Source organism: Schistocerca cancellata, chromosome 1 (genome assembly GCF_023864275.1).
Source record: "Schistocerca cancellata isolate TAMUIC-IGC-003103 chromosome 1, iqSchCanc2.1, whole genome shotgun sequence".
Taxonomy (NCBI): Eukaryota; Metazoa; Arthropoda; class Insecta; order Orthoptera; family Acrididae; genus Schistocerca; species Schistocerca cancellata.
The window spans coordinates 791715338-791741756 of NC_064626.1; the positions used below are offsets into that span (position 1 = coordinate 791715338).

Below are 26419 nucleotides of genomic sequence, written 5' to 3' on the forward strand. Positions count from 1 at the left end.
GGTAGTAACTCTTTTAACAGTTTTCATTCTGAGGATGTCACCTGCTATGCCAGGTTTATACTCGTTATTAACTTCTATCGTTTTGAGTAAATCGATTTCGTCGTTGAACTTTTCTTTCGAAAGTGGAGTGGAAGTAGCTCGGTGAATAGCAAAGTGAAAGAACGCGAACGCCTCAGTCCGCTGCAACCTGTGGCTGTACAGGTATGAGCAGCCCTTAGAGGCTCGCCTTCACACATTCTTTTCGAATTTTTGTGACTAAAGCCCTTCTGGACTGTTATTTATTTAATACCTAACATGTAAGTACTGTCTCTGTCTTGTATTGTTAGTCAGTACTTGCACTTTTTTATATAAAAATATTTTTTCCCATAAATTTGTAATTACGTTATAGACTACTTCAAAAGTCTGAATTCTGATGAAGGCAGTCTTAGAAGTTAATAAGACTAAAATGTTGGGACCGAGGGCTCATTTGTTTCAATTTTAATTTATAAACGGTCATTGAACCAAGCAGCCATGTTCAAAACTTTTCCTTTGAAATGGTTCTTCGCTCCATGCCGGAGATGGCTGCTGGCACTGGTAAAACCTTCAGTGTCATGTGCTGTGACGTCCATCCCGAGGCTTGTCTTTCTCGCGACCCTGTGACATTATGCAATCGGCGTTAGCTTGTGGGTATATGGCTTACCGTTCAACGCCATATACAGTGTAAGCGTCCCATGTGAAACATTCTGGATTTGTGGGAAGCATTGTAATAGACCTGTATCTCCAAAGTTTGATCATGTGGACGCCTCAGTCCTAGTCTCAAAGCCGGCCGGTGTGACCGAGTGGTTCCAGGCGCTACAGTAGGGAACCACGAGACCGCTATGGTAGTACGTTCGAATCCTGCCTCGGGCATGGATCTCTGTGATGTCCTTAGGTTAGTTAGGTTTAAGTACTTCTAACTTCTAGGGGACTGATGACCTCAGAAGTTAAGTCCCATAGTGCTCAGAGCCATTTGAACTTAGTCTCAAAATTTTAGCAGCAAAGCATAATTCCAGTTTAACTATTGAAAGCTTCTGCAAAATCGCGTTGCTACGTACGATCGGGGGCGTGAGTAACAGCTAAACAGAAACAAGATTCTTGTGTGAGTATGGCGAGTCCCTGCTCCGCTGCATGTCACAAATCGTGCGAGTGGTGTAGCAGTAAGATACTCGACTTTCGTGACTTCTGTAAATCGCTTACATAGGAGTGTAATGGATTTGGGTACAAAAAGTCGATTTTTCAAAATTATTATTTTCGTAATCTGCAGAGATTAATGTATGGTTTGTGTGAACGTTAGTGTGATAGCAGCGTTAATTTAAAATATTAAACAGTTTAAATCTGCACTGGCAGCCACTCCCACCTTTTCCGACATTAGGGTAACTTCTTGTTGCAGTTCAATTTTTGTGAGTGTAAAGGATATTTTCTTTCGATACTTTTGATTGCCCCCCATGAACCATGGACCTTGCCGTTGGTGGGGAGGCTTGCGTGCCTCAGCGATACAGATGGCCGTACCGTAGGTGCAACCGCAACGGAGGGGTATCTGTTGAGAGGCCAGACAAACATGTGGTTCCTGAAGAGGGGCAGCAGCCTTTTCAGTAGTTGCAGGGGCAACAGTCTGGATGATTGACTGATCTGGCCTTGTAACATTAACCAAAACGGCCTTGCTGTGCTGGTACTGCGAACGGCTGAAAGCAAGGGGAAACTACGGCCGTAATTTTTCCCGAGGACATGCAGCTCTACTGTATGATTAAATGATGATGGCGTCCTCTTGGGTAAAATATTCCGGAGGTAAAATAGTCCCCCATTCGGATCTCCGGGCGGGGACTACTCAGGAGCACGTCGTTATCAGGAGAAAGAAAACTGGCGTTCTACGGATCGGAGCGTGGAATGTCAGATCCCTTAATCGGGCAGGTAGGTTAGAAAATTTAAAAAGGGAAATGGATAGGTTAAAGTTAGATATAGTGGGAATTAGTGAAGTTCGGTGGCAGGAGGAACAAGACTTTTGGTCAGGTGATTACAGGGTTATAAATACAAAATCAAAGAGGGGTAATGCAGGAGTAGGTTTAATAATGAATAAAAAAATAGGAGTGCGGGTTATCTACTACAAACAGCATAGTGAACGCATTATTGTGGCCAAGATAGACACAAAGCCCATGCCTACTACAGTAGTACAAGTTTATATGCCGACTACCTCTGCAGATGATGAAGAAATAGATGAAATGTATGACGAGATAAAAGAAATTATTCAGGTAGTGAAGGGAGATGAAAATTTAATAGTCATGGGTGACTGAAATTCGTCAGTAGGAAAAGGGAGAGAAGGAAACATAGTAGGTGAATATGGATTGGGGGGAAGGAATGAAAGAGGAAGCCGCCTTGTAGAATTTTGCACAGAGCATAACTTAATCATAGCCAACACTTGGTTCAAGAATCATAAAAGAAGGTTGTATACCTGGAAGAATCCTGGAGATACTAAAAGGTATCAGATAGATTATATAATGGTAAGACAGAGATTTAGGAACCAGGTTTTAAATTGTAAGACATTTCCTGGGGCAGATGTGGATTCTGACCACAATCTATTGGTTATGAACTGCAGATTGAAACTGAAGAAACTGCAAAAAGGTGGGAATTTAAGGAGATGGGACCTGGATAAACTGAAAGAACCAGAGGTTGTAGAGAGTTTCAGGGAGAGCATAAGGGAACAATTGACAGGAATGGGGGAAAGAAATACAGTAGAAGAAGAATGGGTAGCTCTGAGGGATGAAGTAGTGAAGGCAGCAGAGGATCAAGTAGGTAAAAAGACGAGGGCTAATAGAAAACCTTGGGTAACAGAAGAAATATTGAATTTAATTGATGAAAGGAGAAAATATAAAAATGCAGTAAATGAAGCAGGCAAAAAGGAATACAAACGTCTCAAAAATGATATCGACAGGAAGTGCAAAATGGCTAAGCAGGGATGGCTAGAGGACAAATGTAAGGATGTAGAGGCTTGTCTCACTAGGGGTAAGATAGATACTGCCTACAGGAAAATTAAAGAGACCTTTGGAGAGAAGAGAACCACTTGTATGAATATCAAGAGCTCAGATGGCAACCCAGTTCTAAGCAAAGAAGGGAAGGCAGAAAGGTGGAAGGAGTATATAGAGGGTTTATACAAGGGCGATGTACTTGAGGACAATATTATGGAAATGGAAGAGGATGTAGATGAAGACGAAATGGGAGATAAGATACTGCGTGAAGAGTTTGACAGAGCACTGAAAGACCTGAGCCGAAACAAGGCCCCCGGAGTAGACAACACTCCATTTGAACTACTGATGGCCTCGGGAGAGCCAGTCATGAAAAAACTCTACCATCTGGTGAGCACGATGTATGAGACAGGCGAAATACCCTCAGACTTCAAGAAGAATATAATAATTCCAATCCAAAAGAAAGCAGGTGTTGACAGATGTGAAAATTACCGAACTATCAGTTTAATAAGTCACAGCTGCAAAATACTAACGCGAATTCTTTACAGACGAATGGAAAAACTGGTAGAAGCCGACCTCGGGGAAGATCAGTTTGGATTCCGTAGAAATGTTGAAACACGTGAGGCAATACTGACCTTACGACTTATCTTAGAAGAAAGATTAAGAAAAGGCAAACCTACATTTCTAGCATTTGTAGACTTAGAGAAAGCTTTTGACAATGTTAACTGGAATACTCTCTTTCAAATTCTGAAGGTGGCAGGGGTAAAATACAGGGAGCGAAAGGCTATTTACAGTTTGTACAGAAACCAGATGGCAGTTATAAGAGTCGAGGGGCATGAAAGGGAAGCAGTGGTTGGGAAGGGAGTAAGACAGGGTTGTAGCCTCTCCCCGATGTTATTCAATCTGTATATTGAGCAAGCAGTGAAGGAAACAAAAGAAAAGTTCGGAGTAGGTATTAAAATCCATGGACAAGAAATAAAAACTTTGAGGTTCGCCGATGACATTGTAATTCTGTCAGAGACAGCAAAGGACTTGGAAGAGCAGCTGAATGGAATGGACAGTGTCTTGAAAGGAGGATATAAGATGAACATCAACAAAAGCAAAACGAGGATAATGGAATGTAGTCAAATTAAGTCGGGTGATGCTGAGGGAATTAGATTAGGAAATGAGACACATAAAGTAGTAAAGGAGTTTTGCTATTTAGGGAGTGAAATAACCGATGATGGTCGAAGTAGAGAGGATATAAAATGTAGACTGGCAATGGCAAGGAAAGCGTTTCTCAAGAAGAGGAATTTGTTAACATCGAGTTTAAATTTAAGTGTCAGGAAGTCGTTTCTGAAAGTATTTGTATGGAGTGTAGACATGTATGGAAGTGAAACATGGACGATAACTAGTTTGGACAAGAAGAGAATAGAAGCTTTCGAAATGTGGTGTTACAGAAGAATGCTGAAGATAAGGTGGGTAGATCACGTAACTAATGAGGAGGTATTGAATAGGATTGGGGAGAAGAGAAGTTTGTGGCACAACTTGACTAGAAGAAGGGATCGGTTGGTAGGACATGTTTTGAGGCATCAAGGGATCACAAATTTAGCATTGGAGGGCAGTGTGGAGGGTAAAAAACGTAGAGGGAGACCAAGAGATGAATACACTAAGCAGATTCAGCAGGATGTAGGTTGCAGTAGATACTGGGAGATGAAGAAGCTTGCACAGGATAGAGTAGCATGGAGAGCTGCATCAAACCAGTCTCAGGACTGAAGACCACAACAACAACAACAACTTTTGATTGACTGAGGTCGTATCTTCATGGGAAGATACAGAATACAAATGAAAGCCTCAATAATTTAATTTGCACTAGATGCTCAAAAAGGACGTTCTGTAGACATGAAGTACTCAAAATAAGTGTCTATGATTCAGTTCTATGTTTCACTGACGGAAAAAATGACAGAAATGAAGTGCTGAAGGAAGTTGATATAGATCCAGGTGTGTTTGTAACAGAATCATCGATGACAGCAGGGTCAAGAAGGCTGACAGATCACTGCCTTACCTATAAATTCAGATCAGGTAGACCCTGAGGGGTGAGAAGAGAAACCTGAGGGATGAGGAGTATCAGTATTAAGCATTTAAGAAATTGAGGTAAGCTTTGAACCCCATTATCTCAGTTTTATATTTTTTGCATTATTAGAAGCCCTTTCTCAAAATATATGCGCTAATTCTATGAAATTTTCGGGAGCTATTCCAAACATTTTGCTGTCTCATTGGAAGTAGAAAACACGAGATCTTCCGATTACATTCTGATTTTTTTTAGAGTAGCATGCAGAAAAAAAAACATAATTCTGGATGTCCAAAATTGAAACTCTGTTTAATAAAGCAATTTGTGTCTTAAATTAACTATTGCAGTTAGCGTTCTTAAACCCTCTTAGGACACTACAGTAATATATTCAAATTCATTGCATGATTATAATTTGAGATACAGCAACAAAAAATTAAAAATTAGAATTTCTGGCAAAATACACTACTGACCATTAAAATTGCTACACCAGGAAGAAATGCAGATGATAAACGGGTATTCATTGGACAAATATATTGTACTAGAACTGACATGCGATTACATTTTCACGCAATTTGGGTGCATAAATCCTGAGAAATCAGTACCCAGAACAACCACCTCTGGCCGTAATAACGGCCTTGATACGCCTGGGCATTGAGTCAAACAGAGCTTGGATGGCGTGTACAGGTACAGCTGCCCATGCAGCTTCAACACGATACCATAGTTCATCAAGATTAGTGACTGGCGTGTCGTGACGAGCCATTTGCTCGGCCACCATTGACCAGAAGTTTTCAATTGGTGAGAGATCTGGAGAATGTGCTGGCCAGGGCAGCAGTCGAACATTTTCTGTATCCAGAAAGGCCCGTACAGGAGCTGCAACATGCGGTCGTGCATTATCCTGCTGAAATGTAGGGTTCGCAGGGATCGAATGAAGGGTAGAGCCACGGGTCGTAACACATCTGAAATGTAACGTCCACTGTTCAAAGTGGCGTCAATGCGAACAAGAGGTGACTGAGACGTGTAACCAATGGCACCCTATACCATCACACCGGGTGATACGCCAGTATGGCGATGACGAATATAGGCTACCAATGTGCGTTCACGCGATGTCGCCAAACACAGATGCGACCATCATGATGCTGTAAACAGAACCTGGATTCATCCGAAAAAATGACGTTTTGCCATTCGTGCACCCAGGTTCGTCGTTGAGTACACCATCACACGCGCTCCTGTCTGTGATGCAGCGTCAAGGGTAACGAGAGCCATGGTCCACGAGCTGATAGTCAATGCTGCTGCAAACGTCGTCGAAATGTTCGTGCAGATGGTTGTTGTCTTGCGAACGACCCCATCTGTTGACTCAGGGATCGAGACGTGGCTGCACGATCCGTTACAGTCATGCAGATTAGATGCCTGACATCTCGACTGCTAGTGATACGGGGCCGTTGGGATCCAGCACGGCGTTCCGTATTACCCTCCTGAACCCACCAATTCCATATTCTGCTAACAGTCATTGGATCTCGACCAACGCGAGCAGCAACGTCGCGATACGATAAACCGCAATCGTGATAGGCTACAATCCGACCTTTATCAAAGTCGGAAACGTGATGGTACGCGTTTCTCCTCCTTACACGAGGCATCACAACAACGTTTCACCAGGCAACGCCGGTCAACTGCTGTTTTTGTATGAGAAATCTGTTGGAAACTGTCCTCAAGTCAGCACGTTGTAGGTGTCACCATCGGTGCCAACCTTGTGTGAATGCTCTGAAAACCTAATCATTTGCATATCACAACATCTTCTTCCTGTCGGTTAAATTTCGCGTCTGTAACACGTCATCTTCGTGGTATAGCCATTTTAATGGCCAGTAGTGTAATTGTGAGTTACAACAATAAAAAATTAAAAATTAGAATTTCTGGCAAAATATTAATCCTGTTACCTATTATATTTTTCTGTTAAAATACATCTTTTTTTCTTTACACATGCAAAACTTTAATCTATTTATTAATTACAATGGCTTTAATGATTTTCTTAAAATAAATGTTTAAATTGTTGGTTACGTCCTCAAGCGCTAAGCTCACTGCTGGTGTTACAGAGCTGCGGGAGGCGTGCAGCGCGGACAGCGACTGCGGTGGCATCGAGCGCGCCAGCTGCGTCGACAGCCGCTGCTCCTGCGCCGCCGGCTACGTCCCCGACTACGACGGCGCACGGTGTCTGCCTGGTGAGTCAGTGGCAGTCATCACCTTCAGGTCAAGCAGCAGGACTTTTCTTTTGCATGTCGCGGTACCCATCACTTCCTCAGTCTTCCTGGACTCCTTGTCCGAAGCTTGTTAAAAGGTCTTGCCTTCTGTAGAGGTAATCTTTCTCCATCCACTCTTTCCAGGTGTTCATTATAGACTGATCACGCAGAACCTTGAGGCCCTCTATTTACTAGCCAGTATACCTTCCACACTATGTGTTATGAACTGTAGATTAAAACTAAAGAAACTGCAAAAAGGTGAGAATTTAAGGAGATGGGACCTGGATAAACTGACAGAACCAGATGTGACAGAGAGTTTCAGGGAGAGCACTAGGGAACGATTGACAAGAATGGGGGAAAGAAATACAGTAGAAGAAGAATGGGTAGCTTTGAGGGATGAAGTAGTGAAGGCAGCAGAGGATCAAGTAGGTAAAAAGACGAGGGCTAATAGAAATCCTTGGGTAACAGAAGAGATATCGAATTTAATTGATAAAAGGAGAAAATACAAAAATGCAGTAAATGAAGTAGGGAGAGAGGAATACAAACGTCTCAAAAATGAGATCGACAGGAAGTGCAAAATCGCTAAGCAGGGATGGACAGAGGACAAATGTAAGGATGTAGAGGTGTATATCACTAGGGGTAAGATAGATACCGCCTACAGGAAAATTAAAGAGACCTTTAGAGAAAAGAGAACCACTTGCATGAATATCAAGAGCTCAGATGGAAACCCAGTTCTAAACAAAGCAGGGAAAGCAGAATGGTGGAAGGAGTATATAGAGAGTCTATACAAGGGCGATGTTCTTGAGGACAATATTGTGGGAATGGAAGAGGATGTAGATGAAGATGAAATGGTAGATATGATACTGCGTGAAGAGTTTGACAGAGCACTGAAAGACCTGAGTCGAAACAAGACCCCGAGAGTGTACAACATTCCACTAGAACTACTGATAGCCTTGGCAAAACTCTATCATCTGGTGAGCAACATGTATCAGACAGGCGAAATACCCTCAGACTTCAAGAAAAATATAATAATTCCAATCCCAAAGAAAGCAGGTGTTGACAGATGTGAAAATTACCGAACTATCAGTTTAATAAGCCATAGCAGCAAAATACTAACACGAATTCTTTACAGACGAATGGAAAAACTGGTAGAAGCCGACCTCGGGAATGATCAGTTTGGATTCCGTAGAAATGTTGAAACACGTGAGGCAATACTGACCCTCCGACTTATCTTAGAAAATAGATTAAGGAAAGGCAAACCCACGTTTCTAGCATTTGTAGACTTAGAGAAAGCTTTTGACAATGTTACTGGAATACTCTCATTGAAATTCTGAAGGTGGCAGGGGTCAAATACAGGGGGCATAAGACTATTTACAATTTGTACAGCAGTTATAAAGAGTCGTGGGGCATGAAAGGGAAGCAGTGGTTGGGAAGGGAGTGACACAGGGTTGTAGCCTATCCCCGATGTTATTCAATCTGTATATTGAGCAAGCAGTAAAGGAAACAAAAGAAAAATTTGGAGTAGGAATTAAAATCCATGGAGAAGAAATTAAAACTTTGAGGTTCGCCGATGACATTGTAATTCTGTCAGAGACAGCAAAGGACCTGGAAGACCAGCTGAACGGAATGGACAGTCTCTTGAAAGGAGGATATAAGATGAACATCAAGAAAAGCAAAACGAGGATAATTGAATGTAGTCGAATTAAATCGGGTGATGCTGAGGCAAGTAGATTAGGAAATGAGACACTTAAAGTAGTAAAGGAGTTTAGCTATTTGGGGAGCAAAATTAATGATGATGGTCGAAGTAGAGAGGATATAAAATGTAGACTGGCAATGGCAAGGAAGGAGTTTCTGAAAAAGAGAAATTTGTTAACATCGAGTATAGATTTAAGTGTCAGGAAGTCTTTTGTGAATGTATTTGTATGGAGTGTAGCCATGAATGGAAGTGAAACGTGGACAATAAATAGTTTAGACAAAAAGGGAATAGAAGTTTTCGAAATGTGGTGCGACAGAAGGATGCTGAAGATTAGATGGGTAGATCACATAACTAATGAGGAGGTATTGAATAGAATTGGGGAGAAGAGAAATTTGTGGCACAACTTGACTAGAAAGAGGGACCGGTTGGTAGGACATATTCTGAAGCATCAAGGGATCGCCAATTTAGTATTAGAGGGCAGCGTGGAGGGTAAAAATCGTAGAGGGAGAGATGAATACACTAAGCAGTTTCAGAAGGATGTAGGTTGCAGTAGGTACTGGGAGACGAAGTGGCCTGCACAGAATAGAGTAGCATGGAGAGCTGTATCAAACCAGTCTCTGGACTGAAGACCACAACAACAACCTTCCACATAGATAACCTGGCCGATGAGTCGTGGCAGGGAAGCAATGAGGCCTTGGTAGGTAGCTGGAGAGAGTTGACACTACATCTAGACACACGTAAGTCACCTAATCCCATAAATTCTGGGGAGGGGGGGGGGGAGAATCAGCTCTGATGTCACGTTCAGATCGTGTGAGTTGGGGGAGGGGGGTCAGCACATTAACTGGAACTCGCCACAGTGTTTCTCGAACCACTCCATCACCCTGCTGGCCTTGTGACGCCCGCGTGAATGTTCCCCTGAGCATAATGGAGCCACCGCCAACTTATCTCCGTTCTACAGTACAGTTGTCAAGAGCTGTTCCCCTGGAAGACGAAGGATTCGCGTCCTCCGATCGGCACGATGAAGAGGGTATCGGGGTTCATCAGACCATGCAGCGCTCTGACACTGCGCCAACGTCCTGTGCCGATGGCAACGTGCCCATTTCAGTCGTAGTTTCTGATGTTGTGATGTTAACATTGGCAAATGCATGGGTCGTCTTCCGCGGAGGCCCACCGTTAGAAGTGTTCGGTGCACTGTGTGTTCAGACGTTTGTACCCATTTCATCCCCATCGACGCGCAAGTCGCCGAAGTGGCGTCAAATCGAAAGACTTGCACCAGGCGAGCGGTCTACCCGACGGGAGGCCCTCGTCACACGCCATTATTATTACCCTGCCCAGCATTAAAGTCTGACGTTAGTTCTGTCCCATTTTGCTGTCTGTCTGCCCAGCCTACGACTTCAGTCATCTGTAATTATGGGTGGCAGCCCATTCCACCACATCTGGTCGTGTTTTCACGTTATTTTCGTAGCCTTAAAATGTATAGATAGCCTCTTACTTCTGGAACGCAGGTGTACCCAGTACTAAAAGAAAAAGTCAGTGTTGAGTTTTAAATAGATGCAGATTGAGGCCAGCAGTGATAATAGCGCGCGCCGTGTATAGAGTTTATTTTCTTTTCTTCTTCTTCTTCTTCGCGGATGGATCACTTAGGAGCACGCGTAATCAACATTTGTTGGCCTTCCTTTTCGCCCAGTATTCCTTCATAAACAACGAATGGGCTAGCTTTAATTGCGTAGACCATGTATGACGGTTGGTTTTTCTCTCTTCTTCCTCAAAACCCCTTGTGTTTGTGATTTTTCTGATTTCATTTCTATCATGTAGATTATTATTATTATTTTTTTGCTTGTTAAAAAAGTCACAGTGTAAAGGGTATCTAAAAATACCATAATATCAGAAAAAAAGAAATTACCTAACAAAATAATACCCACTGTAATAAAAGATCAAAATAAAACTGGCAAATGTGTTTAGCCACATTTACATTTCACCATTATATACAGTCTATGCCACCGTAAAACATCGATCTCACCATGAATCTTTAAATTAAGCTAGTGTCGTGATAGTAATAGTGTTGCAAAATTAATTTCCATAATCATCTTGTAGGGCAGTTCTTCTTCTTGTGTCCGTGCTTGCTACGAAAATGGGATGAGAAGTTCCGTCTTATGCAAGACACCTATTTTCTGTTTTGTATCCCCCATACATGTTTCAGCACACTTTTCTGCTATCATCAGCGGGTTTAATTTTTATATTTAACTATAAAATTGTAAGGTATGTTAACTAATGCATACATCCACTTTTCGCCAATTAACGTATAAATGGAACTTTGAAATAATGTTATAAACAACACAAATGTTGATATGTAACAACAATTTTACCGTTAAAAATAAAAATTAAACCCACTGATGACAGCACAAAAGTGCTGAAACATGTATTCGTGAAACAAAACAGAAAAAGGTGTCTTGCATAAGGCGGAGCTTCTCATCCCATTTAATATCTATAGAAAATAAATCAAGCTTCTAGAGGGAATAGTGACATATTGCGGCTACGTATTTCTTTGCAACGTCAATTGACGTTCTTTGGCCGCATCTCTAGCTTCAGGTTTGTCCAAGATGTGACTCAGAGCGGCGCTGCAACGTACCTTCCCGTGCTACGCCTCAGCCCCTCGGCCACGGTAACCACTCCACGTAGGTAACGTGCAGTTGTGAAACGGTGCATCAGTGGGCTACTGTATAAAGGGACCACATACGACCACGAAAAAACGTGTTGTGTTGCGGACATTAACCTATTGTGGCAGTATAATCCAGTTATGTGCTAAATATCTGTAGGTAATGAGACGATTTTAAGTCCACATTTAATTTGTGCATTCACAAAGTAAAACAGTAAGTCAAGTTCATTAATACATTGTGAAGCTAGAGTCTCTATAATCTTGAAATCCATTTTTTTACGTCTGCTATTTAGAACATAGTAAGCAGTGGCATATATTAAACTCAATACCAAACATTTGCACTCGCGCACAGCAATACTGTGTGGGTTATATAACGGGGAGGGAGGGGAAGCGGTGGCGTGAGGGGAGGAAGGAGCAGAAGAGGGGAGTAAAAAGAGAGGAGCAACGCTGTTGGCATGGGAGGGAAGAAACTGATACAACTTTGCAAGTTCAGTCCAAGGTAAATCCTTGGGGATGGGGAGAGGGAGAGGGGGGAGAAGGGTGTTGAGCTTAAAAAACTCTGACGTCTGCAAAGTAAAACACAGCCACAGTATGTCACTACTTCCTCTGAACACTTGATATCTATTCAAAAAACTTAGTTTTGTATTTTTATTATGTAACTCTGTTATTATGAACGAAACTTGGTTCGTTTAAATATTCATAGTCAGATCGATGTTTTTATATTGGTATAAAATGTAATAAAGGTAAAGCATATACTTGGCTGAACACTGTTTGCGAATTTGCTTTCAATCTTTTATTGCAGTAGGGACTACATTGTCACGTAATTTATTATTTTCAGACTTTATGCTGTTTTAGATATCTTTCAGATCTCTTCTTTAAGAGGTAAAAATAATAATAATAAATAAATAAAGATATAGGCATTTATGCGACGTATTTTGATGCCCGCAAACTACTCATCACAACCTGTAGATGAACTGTCCATATACACTATGTGTTCACAAGTATCCGGACACCTGGCTGAAAATGACTTATAAGTTCGTGGCACGCTCTATCGGTAATGCTGGAATTTAATATCGTGTTGGCCAGCCCGTAACCTTAATGACAGCTTCCACTCTCGCAGGCAGAAGTTCAATCAGGTGCTGGAAGGTTTCTTGGGAATGGCAGCCCATTCTTCATGGAGCGCTGCATTGAGGAGAGCTATCGATATCGGCCGGTGAGGCCTGGCACCAAGTCGGCGTTCCAAAACATCCCAAAAGTGTTCTACAGCGTTTAGGTCAGGACTCTGTGCAAGCCAGTTCATTACAGGGGCCTTATTGTCGTGTAACCACTCCGCCACAGGCCGTGCATTATGAAGAGGTGCTTGATCGTGTTGAAAGATTCAAACGCCATCCCCCAATTGCTCTTCAACGGTGGGAAACAAGAAGGTGCTTAAAACATCAATTTAAGCCTGTGCTGCGATAGTGCCACTCAAAACAACAAGGGGTGCAAGCCCCATTCATGAAAAACACAATCACACCGTAACACCTGCGCATCCGAATTTTACTGTTGTCACTCCAACCGCTGGCAGATGACGTTCACCGGGCATTCGCCATACCCACACCCTGCCATCGGATCGCCACATTGTGTACCGTGATTCGTTACTCCACACAACGTTTTTCCACTGTTCAATCGTCCAATGTTTAATCTCCTTACACCAAGCGAGGCGTCGTTTGGCATGCACCGGCGTAATGTGTGGCTTACGAGCAGCCGCTCGACCATGAAATCCAAGTTTTCTCACCTCCAGCCTAACTGTCATAGTACTTGCAGTGGATTGGTTCAAATGGCTCTGAACACTATGGGACTTAAGTTCTGAGGTCATCAGTCCCCTAGAACTTAGAACTAGTTAAACCTAACTAACCTAAGGACATCACACACATCCATGCCCGAGGCAGGATTCGAACCTGCTACCGTAGAGGTCGCGCGTTTCCAGACTGTAGCGCCTAGAACGGCTCGGCCACTTCGGCCGGCTGTTGCAGGTGTCCGGATACTTTTGATCACATAGTGTATATACGAGGGCGTGCTGAAAAGTCATTCCTCGGAATCTATTATGTGGAAACTCTTAAATCTTTTTAAATAAAACAAACGTTATTAACATTATACATCTTTATTCTTCATGTCTACATATTTATTTCTTAACGTAGTCATACTGCCGACGAACACCTTTCTCCCAACGACTTTTTTGATACCGTCACTCTAAAATGTTTGACTTTGTTGACGGAGCCACTACCTCACCTCTGCTTGCACTGCTTCATCACTATCATAGAGAAGTCTCCGAAGGCATTCTTTGAGTTTTGGAAACAGATGGATGGGGCCATGTCAGTACTGTATGGAGGATGATGGATAAAAGTGAACCCAAGGTGTCGGATTGTTGCAGATGTCGCAGCCTTCGCGTGTGATCCGGCATAGTCGTGCGTAAGGAGGGGGTACTCCATGTGTGGATGAACTCTTCCAATTAGGGACTTGATTAAAGCATGCTGATTCTTCTGCTCATATATAACATTACACACCGCCACGATGGCACGTTACAATTCGGAGTCCTCTAGCGGCAGAGGGCTGCAAATGAGTAAACATAGAGAATAAACATGTAGAATGTCAATAAAGTTTGTTTTATTTGAAACCCTTAAGAGTTTTTACTTAAAATATTCGGAGGCATTACTGTTCAGCACGTCCTAGTAGGCAGCACGAAAAAGAAGTGGCCTAGCGGTAATGTGCTTGTCTGGAAACTCAAAGGTCTTGTCACTGAAACCGTGCTGGCGACGGATTTTTTAGTCTTCCTTCACCTGTCAACGATGTGATGAGCGACCAGAAGCGGAACGTGATTCGGAATCCAAGTTAAACTATGGGTTTTCCTTGTTGGATAACTGGAGCAGGATAGAGACACACAAGTCACCGAGGTGGCGTCCAATTGAAAGACTTGCACCAAGCCACTGAGCTACATGAAATTATTCATCTTGGTGGCGTCGATAGATTTCGATTCTACCTACCAGATGACGCAGTGCTCATTCCCCTGGTCTTTGACCATTTTGATCCACTCTAAATCAGGACAAAGGAAAAAAATCTTTGAGAGGTGATAAACAGTATACAGTAAACAACTATTTCTAAAAGTTTCCAAGTTAGAGTTTTTTGAAGTGATAGCGGTACTTTGTGGACATCCCGTACAATCGACTTGAGACGTGTCACTTTGTATACGATGTAAAAGCAAGTGTACAACAAAAGACAGTACAAGAAACTTGAAAGTGCTCAATATTTCAAAATCTTAGAGGTCTAGCAAACGACTCTCTAAAATGACTATTTGTAGCTGAATATACGTAATGGTATTATTACGAAACTTCATATGTGGAATAAATATTTGGTTTATGATCCGTTATAGTATAGAATTCTTTTTGTCCAATAGTGTGTATCCACAGTACCTGGGCATCTGATTTCAAGTCCTGTAGACCTGTGAGGAAAGTATTGATTCGTTAATAGGTAGCAGGGTAATCTTCTTCTTCCTGAAACGTTCCTGCTTATGTAGGTTGTTCACAGAGTCTCTTCCAAACTTCTCTTCTCTTCCAGAGTCTATCATGTAGCATCTCCCCCCCCCCCCCCCCTCATTGCATTCTCTTCGGTTCATATCATCCTTCAAGTGGTTTCTTCATATTGTTCATACTCTGTCAATTGGTCTTCGTCCACATTAAGGCCATTCTAGGGCTCTTCCTCGAACGCTTTCTGGTCCTATTCTTTTAATGTGTACTAACCGCTTAAGCCTGCTACCCTCCATAGATTCTTTTAGGGACTTGATCTGCAGGGTGTTTCGTATTGTGTCATTCCTCATCCTGTCCCTTCTCTTCTTACCGAGGATCCCTCGTAGAAAGCGAATGCCTGTTTCTTGTATTCTGATCAGATCTATCGCTGTCCAAGTGCTAAATTCTCATCCGTAAATTAAAATTGGGAGATAATATCACTTGTACATCTTGGTCTTTACGCTGGCAGGAATTTTCCAATTTGTAATTATGTCCGATATACAAGAATAAAACTTGGGTCAATTTTCTGTTCCCTGATGTTTCCTTTCCTGGTTAATTTACTTCCTAGATTCGTGAAAGCATCTACTTTTTAAATAATTTTTTTTCAATTTTAAGTTAAATCCCTCATTTCCTGTCATTTTTCCTGCTGGCTTTCATTACTTTACCTTTTCTAAGCTTATTTCCGTGCCTGTTTTCTCAATTACTCTCTGCTAGGTACTTAGTTGTTCTTCTAATTTCTGTTAATTTTCCTCCCAAATTATCACGTCGTCTGTACATGCTGTGATCTTCATATTATCTGCTGTTGATCCTTGGCGAACTTTCCTTACGATGTTGTTCACGACTATCCTAAAAAGCACTGGTGAGAGCACACCTCTCTGCCCGGTATAAATCATTATGATGTGTTGCCGTCCGTTACAACACAATTCAGGCATTTTTGTACGTGTTTCTGATGTGTTTCTGATTCTCAGTTGTATTAATTTTGACAATTTCAGTCTGTTCTTATCTTACTATATTTCTTCCCTTCTAATAGCGTCATAAGCCTTTTTTATATCTGTGAATACAATTTCCATGTCTTTCCCACATTCCCATTTCTTTCCTACAGCCTGTTTGGCTGCAAATATGATATGTGTAGTTAATCTTTCAGGTCGAAATATTTGTTTTTCTACACCTAGTAGTGGTTGTGTCTTACCCCTGATTTTCTGCAAAATTATCTTTTCATAACTCCTCATGCAGTGGCACAGTAATGCTGTTTCTCTGCAATTTCTACAGACACCATTGTTATACTTCTAAAAGACAGGTACAAAAACTCCCTTTTTCCAGTCATCTTTCCATGTGTTCATACTAACCTCATTAATCTACAGTTACGTCAGAGAAGTCATGGGATACCTCCTAATATCGTCTTTGACCTCCTTTTTCCCGATATAGCAACTCGGCGTAGCATGGACTAAAGAAGTCGTTGGAAGTCCCCTGCAGAAATACTCAGCCATGCTGCCTTTATAGCCGTCCATAATTGCGAAAGTGTTGTCGGCGCAAGATTTTGAGCACGAACTGACCTCTCAACAACGTCCCAGAAATGTTCCATGGGATTCATATCGAGCGATCTCCGTGGCTAAATTATTTTCTCGAATTGTCCAGAATGTTCTTCACACCAGAATCGAACAATTGCTGCCCGGTGACACGACATCCTTGTCTGGGAACATGAAGTCCATGAATGCAAATGATCTCCAATTAACCGGACATAACCATTTCCAATCAATGATCAATTCAGTTTGACCAGAGGATCGAGAATATTCCATGTAAACACAGCCCACACCATTATCGAGCCACCACCAGCTTGCACAGTGCCTTGTTGGCAACTTGGGATCGTGGCTTCGTGCGGTGTGTGGCTCACTGCAGCCCTGTCATCAGCTCTTACCAACTGAAAGTGGACTCATCTGACAACGACTAGGTTTTCCAGTCGTCTAGGGTCCAACCGGTATGGTCACGAGCCCAGGAGAGGCGCCACAGGCGATGTCGTGCTGTTAGCAAAGGCATTCTCGTCGGTCGTCTGCTGCCATAGTCCATTAACGCCAAATTTTGCCGCACTGTGCTAATGGATGCGTTCTGGTACTGCGGTTATTTCACGCAGTATTGTTTATGTGTTAGCACTGACAACTCCGTGCTGAAATGTAATGCAAGAAATTTATAGTATTCTCGGCACACACTTGACATGGTGTATCTCGGAATATTGAATTCCCTAGCGATTCCCGAAATGGAATGTCTCATGCGTCTAATCCGAACTAACATTCTGCGTTTAAAGTCTGTTAATTCTCGTCGTGCGACCATAATCACGTCAGAATCCTTTTCACGTGACTCCCCTGAGTACACATGACAGCTCCCTCCGTGCTCTGCCCTTTTATACCTTGTGTATGCGACGCTACCGTCATTTGTAATGTGCATCTCGCAGTGACGTTTGTCACCTGAGCCTATACAGGCACTGAATTACGCATAAGTTCGTTTGCTAATGGAAGGTGATGTGTAACTGCTTGGAGAACATCGCGTTCTTTTTGTTTGTGTTACAGGAAGCGAGGTGTACGGAGCGCCATGCCGAGACACGGCGGAGTGCCAGAGCGTGCTGGGCAGCAAGGCCATCTGCCAGAGGAAGCTGCTCGGCAACGACACGACGGAACGCTGCCTCTGCTTGCGTGGCAACCACTACAACCCCCAGAACTACACCTGCACGAAGAGCCTGCGTGAGTAAGCTACGCGTGTGTGTGTGTGTGTGTGTGTGTGTGTGTGTGTGTGTGTGTGTGTGTCTTCTTCCCTTACTTCCTTAGGCAAATATTGGAGGATGCCTCTCTCTGATGAAGAGATTGATACAAGAGAGAAAATCAAGGCAGGTAACGTAAGAAAATGAAAAACAATGTGCCCTACCACACGTGAAATAAAGTGGCTCCCTCTGTTTTGTTGCAGATTTGACACTGAAGGTAGAATTTTCTTGGATGTCGGACCGCATAATATTTCTACACGAAACTCATCGTTTCGTCTCATCTCCTCTACGAAACCTCATTCAGTAGCCACACTGCGTCCCTTATTTGCTCCAGAAGATTCCAGCTCTAACAGAATATTTTTACCTGTGATGGTAAAGCCCACGAAAGCCTGTAGATTTACACAGTGTCTTCACATCAAACGTCTAGGGGCTGTGCATGGAAAACAGCTTTTCTTAGCCACAAAATGTTCGCTGAAGATTCCAGGAGACGCTAGGCTAATATTCGCCGGCTCTGGGAGGACGAGCTGTCACCGAACTAGCAGCGTCTACTAATTAGGTTTGCTGCGTACTACCTGCCTTCGTAAATTGATAGGGTGGTTTCCAACGAGAAAACCTGAAGAATTAGTGCTCTAAGCGGAGAAAGATATCTTAGAAGTGACTCTCAGGAACTTTAAATTTACTGGGCCTACCTGCTCTCATACGGATCAGATGACTGGATTACAGACAACACAGAAGGCACACGCACGCTGCAGAGTGTATTTTTCTTACCGCCTCTCAGGGGCACGACCTGTACAAAAGGTCACCTTCCTGTCTTTTAATTGTACGTAAATGATGTGTCATCAGTTTTGTTCTACTGCAAATACCACGTGTATGCTGATGACCGACATTTGTATCTAAGTGCAAAACCAATAATCATGAAGATAGCTAGTTTGTTTGTGTGGCCAATAAGTTTGTTCAAATGGCTCTGAGCACTATGGGACTTAACTTCTATGGTCATCAGTCCCCTAGAACTTAGAACTACTTGAACCTAACTAACCTAAGGACATCACACACATCCATACCAGAGGCAGGACTCGAACCTGCGACCGTAGCGGTCCCGCGGTTCCAAACTGAAGCGCCTAGAACCGCTCGGCCACTCTGGCCGGCTACAAGTTTGTTTGTGTGGCCATCCTGAAGATAGCTATCCAGAATCTCAATACCGATGGGTGCGTACTATCAAAGTGGGTGCAGGATATACGGTTAAAACTCAGTTCATCGAAAACCCAATCGGTAGTACTTGGTCATTCTATGTTCATTAGCTCAAAATGTCGGGAGTTCCTACCATCTTTAAGTCTAAATGCGACACCTATCAACTTCTGACCTTGAGTAACGAGTCTAGAAGTAATAATAGATGGAAATCTAAATTGACCCTTCAGATACTCAATTCATTTTATAACTACTTGTCACATTAAAATTGTTATTTTCTTACGAAACTACGACGTGGAAAAGCTGCTGTATGCGTGAAACCTAGCCTGATATAAGACAGGGCCTGATGGTCCTAACCAGATCAGATTAAATAAATAAACGAATAGTGTCATCGCGAAGCGTCTGCGAATATTTTGTCTCTAACAAAAGTTGTTCCCCGTGACTTTATCTCTCACTCTTAGACATTCGATGCAAGGTCTCTTAAACACAATGTATAGGTGGAACATTCTTCATGGGTAACTCTTAGATACAGGGGGTAATTCACATCACACAACTGTGGTAAACATCAGTTTCAGTCCGGTCGGAAAGCAAGTTCGCTGCCATAAATAAGGGCTACGGTAGCGTCTCTTCCGGATAGTCTGCGAATTGGTTTCCGACTGCCGCAGACGGTGCGCCTTTTGTGCAAAATACACGCACCAAGTGCGAATTGCTAGCATGCTACTTCGTAAGAAGGCACAGTAAGTTTGGGTATACAATGCTTATCGTCCCACACGTTTAAAGAATCTTTCAGAGTATGTCGTGATTTCCGAGGTGGTTGGTTAGGTTTGAACGTAAGAGGACAGCTATAGTTAACAGACTTTCTCCATGTGAGTCATCTTCACGTCAAATATCGCTCATTTCTTAATTGTTAAGGATCAATATTAACCAAATTTCACTTCATTACCATTGGCAACAAACAGTCAAAAAATTAACGAGCTGCTAATAAACAAACCGTTATTTGCTAACAGTGTCAATCTGTTTGACCATCATCAAGCAACATAAAAATTGCTACTGTAGGCCGCACAATGTCATCACAATTGTGGTGTCAATGATCAAAACAAAAAATAAGACTCCATTAAAGGTTGCTGCAGTAAAAAGGGTAAAGCGCATTTATACATTGGTACGATAATACTGAAATGCCAGATATCGCATTCCCTAAGTTCTGCGGAATACACTTTGTACAGTGACAAGTGCATAAATGCATTCTTCAGCTTTAACGAGTCTAACTGCTAGTGGGTTATGGATTTCTATGATTGTAGTTGACAACAAAGTAGCAATTAGCCAATCTAGGCTCTGCTAACAATTTTTACGTTAGCTGATTAGCACGAGATACATTGAAATAGGTAGCAAATAAAACTGTACTTATTCACATATTTATGACCTGTGAAGCAACACCTTGGCAAAAGAGAAGAAAATTACGGTAGTACTATATTCCAGTGTACCCATTTCAACGAAACACACACTACAACACAACACATCAAATAGCCATGTAAACAAAGCAATTTCAGATGTAAAGCTAACATTTGGATTACCACTGGGTACGATGCAACACACAGAACTAAAGTTAATTGATATAAAGAACATCTTTGTGTCAGTTCGATAATTTTTCAGGTCGTTCTTGCTCTCAACGTCTACATCTATGTAAATACAAGCCACTGTACAGAGCATTGTGGACAATAAATTTTAGGAATGTAATCGACTTCTGTCCTCTCCCATTTGCGTATTGAGCGATGGGACAATAGCTCCCTGTGTACGTGCCCTAATCTTGCTTATCAGTTTCTCATGAACCGAACAAAGTTTCGGAAAAACTAAGTCGTCTTTATTCCAATGATTCCCATTTAAGTTCCCTGAGCTTTTCTATTACACTCTTGTATGTGCTATGCCAACCAGTTACGATCCTACCAGTACCTCTCTCAATTTAATCGATGTGTGTTGTCATGCCTATGTGATAAGGACTCCAGACACTGGAAAAATGCTCTGGAATTGGCCACACAATTAAATTTCCTTCACAACTGCGCTGGCAACGACCTTGCCGCAGTGGATACACCGGTTCCCGTGAGATCACCGAAGTTAAGCGCTGTCGGGCGTGGTCGGCACTTTGATGGGTGACCATCCCGACCGCCATGCGCTGTTGCCATTTTTCGGCGTGCACTCAGCCTCGTGATGCCAATTGAGGAGCTACTCGACCGAATAGTAGCGGCTTCGGTCAAGAATACAATCATAACGAGCGGGAGAGCGATGTGCTGACCACACGCCCGTCCTATCCGATTCCTCAACTGAGGATGACATGGCGGTGGGATCGTCTCGATGGGTCACTTGTGGCCTGAAGACGGAGTGCTTTTTTTTTTCTTTTTTACAACTGCGCTGCATTTTTCCTGAACCCTTACAACAAATCTTAAGTCTTTCATTCGCCTTCCTTCATAGTGATTTTGCATGCTCACCCCATTTCATACCACTTCTTAATGTTATGATTAAACTGTTTTACGATCTGAAGCGCTCAAGATCTATGTCACTAATCTTGTTATCATACACTATCGAGATCTTTCCCTTACACACCCACATTAAGTCGTCTTTATTCCAATGATTCCCATTTAAGTTCCCCGAGCTTAACTCGTTAAATCGAGTTAAAATTGTGTGCAAGCCTTTCAGCAGCTCCTCACGATCCCCCAAAGACGATACTTCACTGCATATAACGGTACCGAAACGAATAAGGATATACCGCTGCCCCATCTAATATATCGTTTTACGTATATTGTGGGCACTGGAGGTCTTATTACGCTTCTATGGGCATATCCGACGTTACTTTCGTTTCTGTGGATCATTCGCTGGATTCTATCAGTCAAATTTTCTTCCAGCCATTCACATCGTTACGTGATTCCAACATATTGTTGTTATAACGGCCCAGAAACTCGTAATTTATTATTTATTTAGGTTTCCGCCACATTTGCATATAATGTTTAATGGCAAGTGGTTTCGAATACTTGCTTTCATTGTGTAACCATTACTTACATTGTACCGACAAGTCTTTTGAATGTGTAATTGGAACTATGCTAAGTCAAACATTTGAAATGCACGGAATAGTGTGAGAATGAACGTAAGCGCTTGAAATTATTTGAGAGACATATGTTATTCCTCTGTGTTTTTTCACAGCACCATGTCTCTAGCTATTGACGAAGTCTGTGTCGTATCAGTCTCACTTTTCTTCTCTCAATTTACATGGCGATGCCTCGTAGGATCTGTTATTTTTTTCTGTGTAGGTACTTGTGATTTGCAGCCCCAATAACTTTTCATGTACAGTAGTTAGGCCTGAAGTAGCAACCTGCATGAAATGGGAACATTGCGACGTAGCTGAAGGTTAGAGGCTGTTCCTTCCTTTATTTCTGTGCAAGCGAGAGAAGACTCTTTAAAGATCACCATCGGTTGAGAATCTCAACAGCCGAGCCGAAGCTTCGCGCCTATTTTAAAATGAAGTCATTTTATTAGCTTTTCAGATTTCCTAGAAGAACCTTCGAGGCTATTCTCGAAGCTTTTTCTGCTAAGAAAAGATTCAGTACAGTTTCTGCCGCGCTCTTTCTTAGACAATAATTTCTGATAGCCGCTGCATATTGGCTACTACAGGCCCTCCAAAATCCGCCAACGCTAAAACTTGCATCAGGGAAGAGACGAGGGAAGATTCGGAGGGCACTCTCGTCTGAACACTTGGTAAGTATGGATATTCTGCCACAGCGCGGAGATGTAATTTCAAGTCAGGATTTGTTTCATGAGTTAGCACACGGTAACTCGTTGACAACGTGAAATGGTGCAAGATGTTCGAAATTCTAAGAAAAATAGGGGTAAGCTATAGGAAAAGACGGACAATATGCAATATGTGCATGGACCAGGAGGCAAAAATGAGAGTGAACGACCAAGAACCAAGTGCTCGGATTAAAAAGGGTGTAGGGGAGGGAAGCAGTCTTTCACCTTTACTGTTCAATCTGTACATCGAAGAAGCAACGACAGAAATAAAAGGAAGGTTCGAGAGTGGGATTAATATTCAAGGTGAAAGGATATCTACGATAAGATTCGCCGATTTCATTGGCACCCTCGCTGAGAAAAAAACAAAAATTACAGTCTAATGACTGCAGAAAACAGATTGAGAGTAAAGCGTCGAAAGACGAGAGTAATGAGCAATAGCAGAAATGAGAACAGCGAGAAACTTAATGCAAGAATCTGAAACCTCGAAGTGGACAAAGTTAAGAAATTCTGCAACCTAGACAGCAAAATAGCCCGCGATGGACAAAGCAAAGAGGACACAAAAGGTAGACTAGCACTGGAAAAAATAGCAACTCTACTAGTATTAGTCACGGGCTCTAATCTGAGGAAGAAATTTCTGAGAATGTACGTTTAGAGCACAGCACTGTATGGCAGTGGGAAAACCGGAACAGAAGATAATCGAAGCATTTGAAGAGTGCTCCTACAGACCAAGATTGAGAATGAGATGGATTGATAAGGTACGGAAAAATGGAGGTTCCCTGCTGAATCGGCGAGGAGAACACTGACAAGGGGATGTGGTAGAATGGTAACACATCTGTTAAGGCTTCAGGGGTTAAGTTCCGTGATACTACAGGGAGCTCTAGGGTAAAAACGTTAGAAGAAGATGGAGACAAATACATCCAGGAAGTAACTGCAAGTACTATTTTGAGGTGATAAAAGGTTGGCACACGAGAATCCGTGGCGATCCGCATGAAAGCAGTCAGAAGACGGATGATTCAAGAAAATAAATAAGTAAATAACACATAATCCATCCTTCTGTAGATCTTCATCTGAAGTAGATGAGAGTTTTCTTAATAGTGACCGTCACCTAAATTGACTTTATCGTCCCACCACATGTGCAGCCACACGATTTAATCAGTTATGTCTCATGATAAGATTATCGATCATGTTGAAGCGCATCACTTCGTTACTGCAAGGTGGTATCGAGTTTAGTGTTTCAATAGCGCTTCATTGGTGTGGTCACATTTAGTGAAATTTCAGGGGCAAAGTCTTTTATGGTCGTCCTGTAATTTAGAAAGAATACAGCATGTGTGATGAACGAACAACTGATGCAAGGAAAGAAGTAGAGGGATCCACATATCTCGTCTTAGTTTACTAACATCTACCAAGCTCATTTTTATAAATAATTAACACCCCTATTTTCTGTCCCCGCAGACAGGATAATATTAATAAAACTACACTGAAGTGACAAAAGGCAAGGAAAATCGTGTCGGATCTACTTTTGCCCGGAGCGATGCAGTAACTCGACTTGGCAGGGACTCAACAAGTCGTTGGAAGTCCCCTCCAGGAAAGCTGAGCCATGTTGCCTCTATAGCCGCCCATAACTGAGAAAGTATTGCCGATGCAGGATTTTGTGGATGAACTGACCTCTCGATTACGTCCTATAAATATTCGAGAGGAGTCACGTCGGGCGATCTGGGCGGCCAGATCATTCCTTCGAATTGTCCAGGATGTTCTTCAAACAAATCGCGAACAATTGTAGACTGGTGACTTGGTGCAATGTCATCCATACAAAATCCATCGTTGTTTGTGAAGTCCATAAATGGCTGCAAATGGTCTCCAAGTAGCCGAACATAACCATTTCCAATCAATGATCAGTTGGCATGGAACAGAGGACCCAGTCCATTCCTTGTAAACACAGCTCGGTGGTGTCGTGCTATAAGCAAAGGTACCCACGTCGGTCGTCTGCAGTCATAGCCCACTAACACCAAATTTCGCCGCACTGTCCTAACGGATACTTTCGTCGTACGTCCCACACTGATTTCTGGGGTTATTTCTCGCAGTGTTACTTGTCTGTTAGCACAGACAATTCTACGCAAACGCTGCTACTCTCTCTCGTTAATTAAACGTCATCGGCCACTTTGTTTCTGTGGTGGGAGATAATGCCTGAATCTTGGTATTGTTGTGACTGATACCAAATGCTGTGGTATCAGACGCCAAATGCGGCGTGTTGACACCAAATGTAATGTGTGGGTGCCAGGAGGTGCTGTATTAAAACTGGGTGAGAAATTTTCAAATGATTTATTCCTTTCCTCTACAGAGCTTCGTTCACCTCGGTCTGCATCAGTGGCCCTGCAATGCTGAGGAAGCACCCCCAGTGGCCTGTGTAACGCAATGCTATGTTGTGCTGGCCTTGTGCGCCAGCTGCAGAGTTCCAAGAGCCGACTCAGCGACAGCTGTCCTCTTTGTCTCCGCGCTGCTCCGCCAGAAGCCGTAGGCTGGCCCCGCTGCTGCTTCTTCCTCAGCTTGCGTAGCTGGGAACACGGCGGCTATGACTGTCTGCGATCCGGCTTCCGAATCTGCGGTCCTCGTCGCAGAAGTCTCCGGCGTGTGTCGGGAGCCGAGACGACTGCCCGCGTTAGGGAGGTGAAGAATGGCTCACCCTGGCTGGCTGTGGAGCCCACGTCAGCCTCAGAGGGTCGAACCAATGACCTGCTGTGGATTGGGACACTGTCGCCCCATCTGTTGCTGCGTGTAGCCCAGTGGAGTGACACGCCCAGCTCTCCGGCAGAGCTGCCACACTTTAATGAATCACGTTAGAAAACAACACCTATTTATATTAGGCTGCGCGCCTCTGTTTCGCTAACACATCGCTCCGAGTCATGTACGCCCCACACCCCGGTTGTGCCAGTGGGCCCCGTCTGCCTACAACTTGCACCATGCGAACTGCTGCGTTTACTCTGTTCAGCTTTTCGATGGCCCTGTGGCCTCCATTCCACTTCGCAATCGCTGGTCAGCGTAACTTACTGCAATCCGGCCTGCACCTCGCTGTAACTTGTGCTCAGAATATCGCACAAAACGTGTATCATTAAAACAAGCTGTGACGATTCTTTGTGGGAAGCATCTTTTCCTCCAGGAACATTAATGTTGAACCAAGATTTTTGTTCAGGATCCTCCAACAGTTTGACGTCAGCAGTATTATGCTATACACCACTTGATCAGATGTATGAAGACAACTATTCTGGACAGTAATATGAGATGTATCGACCATTCACCATTATGACCACTTCAAGTCTGCTGGGAACGTTTTCAATGAGGCGTCTGAATGTCTGTGGGGGAATGGCAGCCCATTCCTCCTCAAGGCCCGAAACCAGTTGATCCTGCGGTCTGGAGCGGAATCGACAGTCCATTTGTTTTAGATTAGGTAGCGCAGTCCATTTCAGAAATACTACTGTGCACAGACCATTGGCTCACACGCTGCTATATGACATGGGGCATTGCCATGCTTACTCAGACAGTCGTCATCTCTGAACTGTTCCTTTA

At 43.0% G+C, this 26419-nt stretch overlaps 1 protein-coding gene and 1 pseudogene across 1 annotated transcript in view; both read left to right on the top strand.

Annotated features, from left to right (window-relative positions):
- The window catches only part of LOC126187625 (tenascin-like), a 194520-nt gene that overhangs the window by 79760 nt on the left and 88341 nt on the right, over positions 1-26419 (top strand). Inside the window, exons 2-3 of the mRNA XM_049928825.1 lie at positions 7113-7238; positions 17712-17882. Coding sequence (XP_049784782.1) covers positions 7113-7238; positions 17712-17882 — 297 coding nt within the window. The remainder of the gene's footprint in view (positions 1-7112; positions 7239-17711; positions 17883-26419) is intronic.
- LOC126100604 (5S ribosomal RNA) lies at positions 21143-21260 on the top strand (annotated as a pseudogene).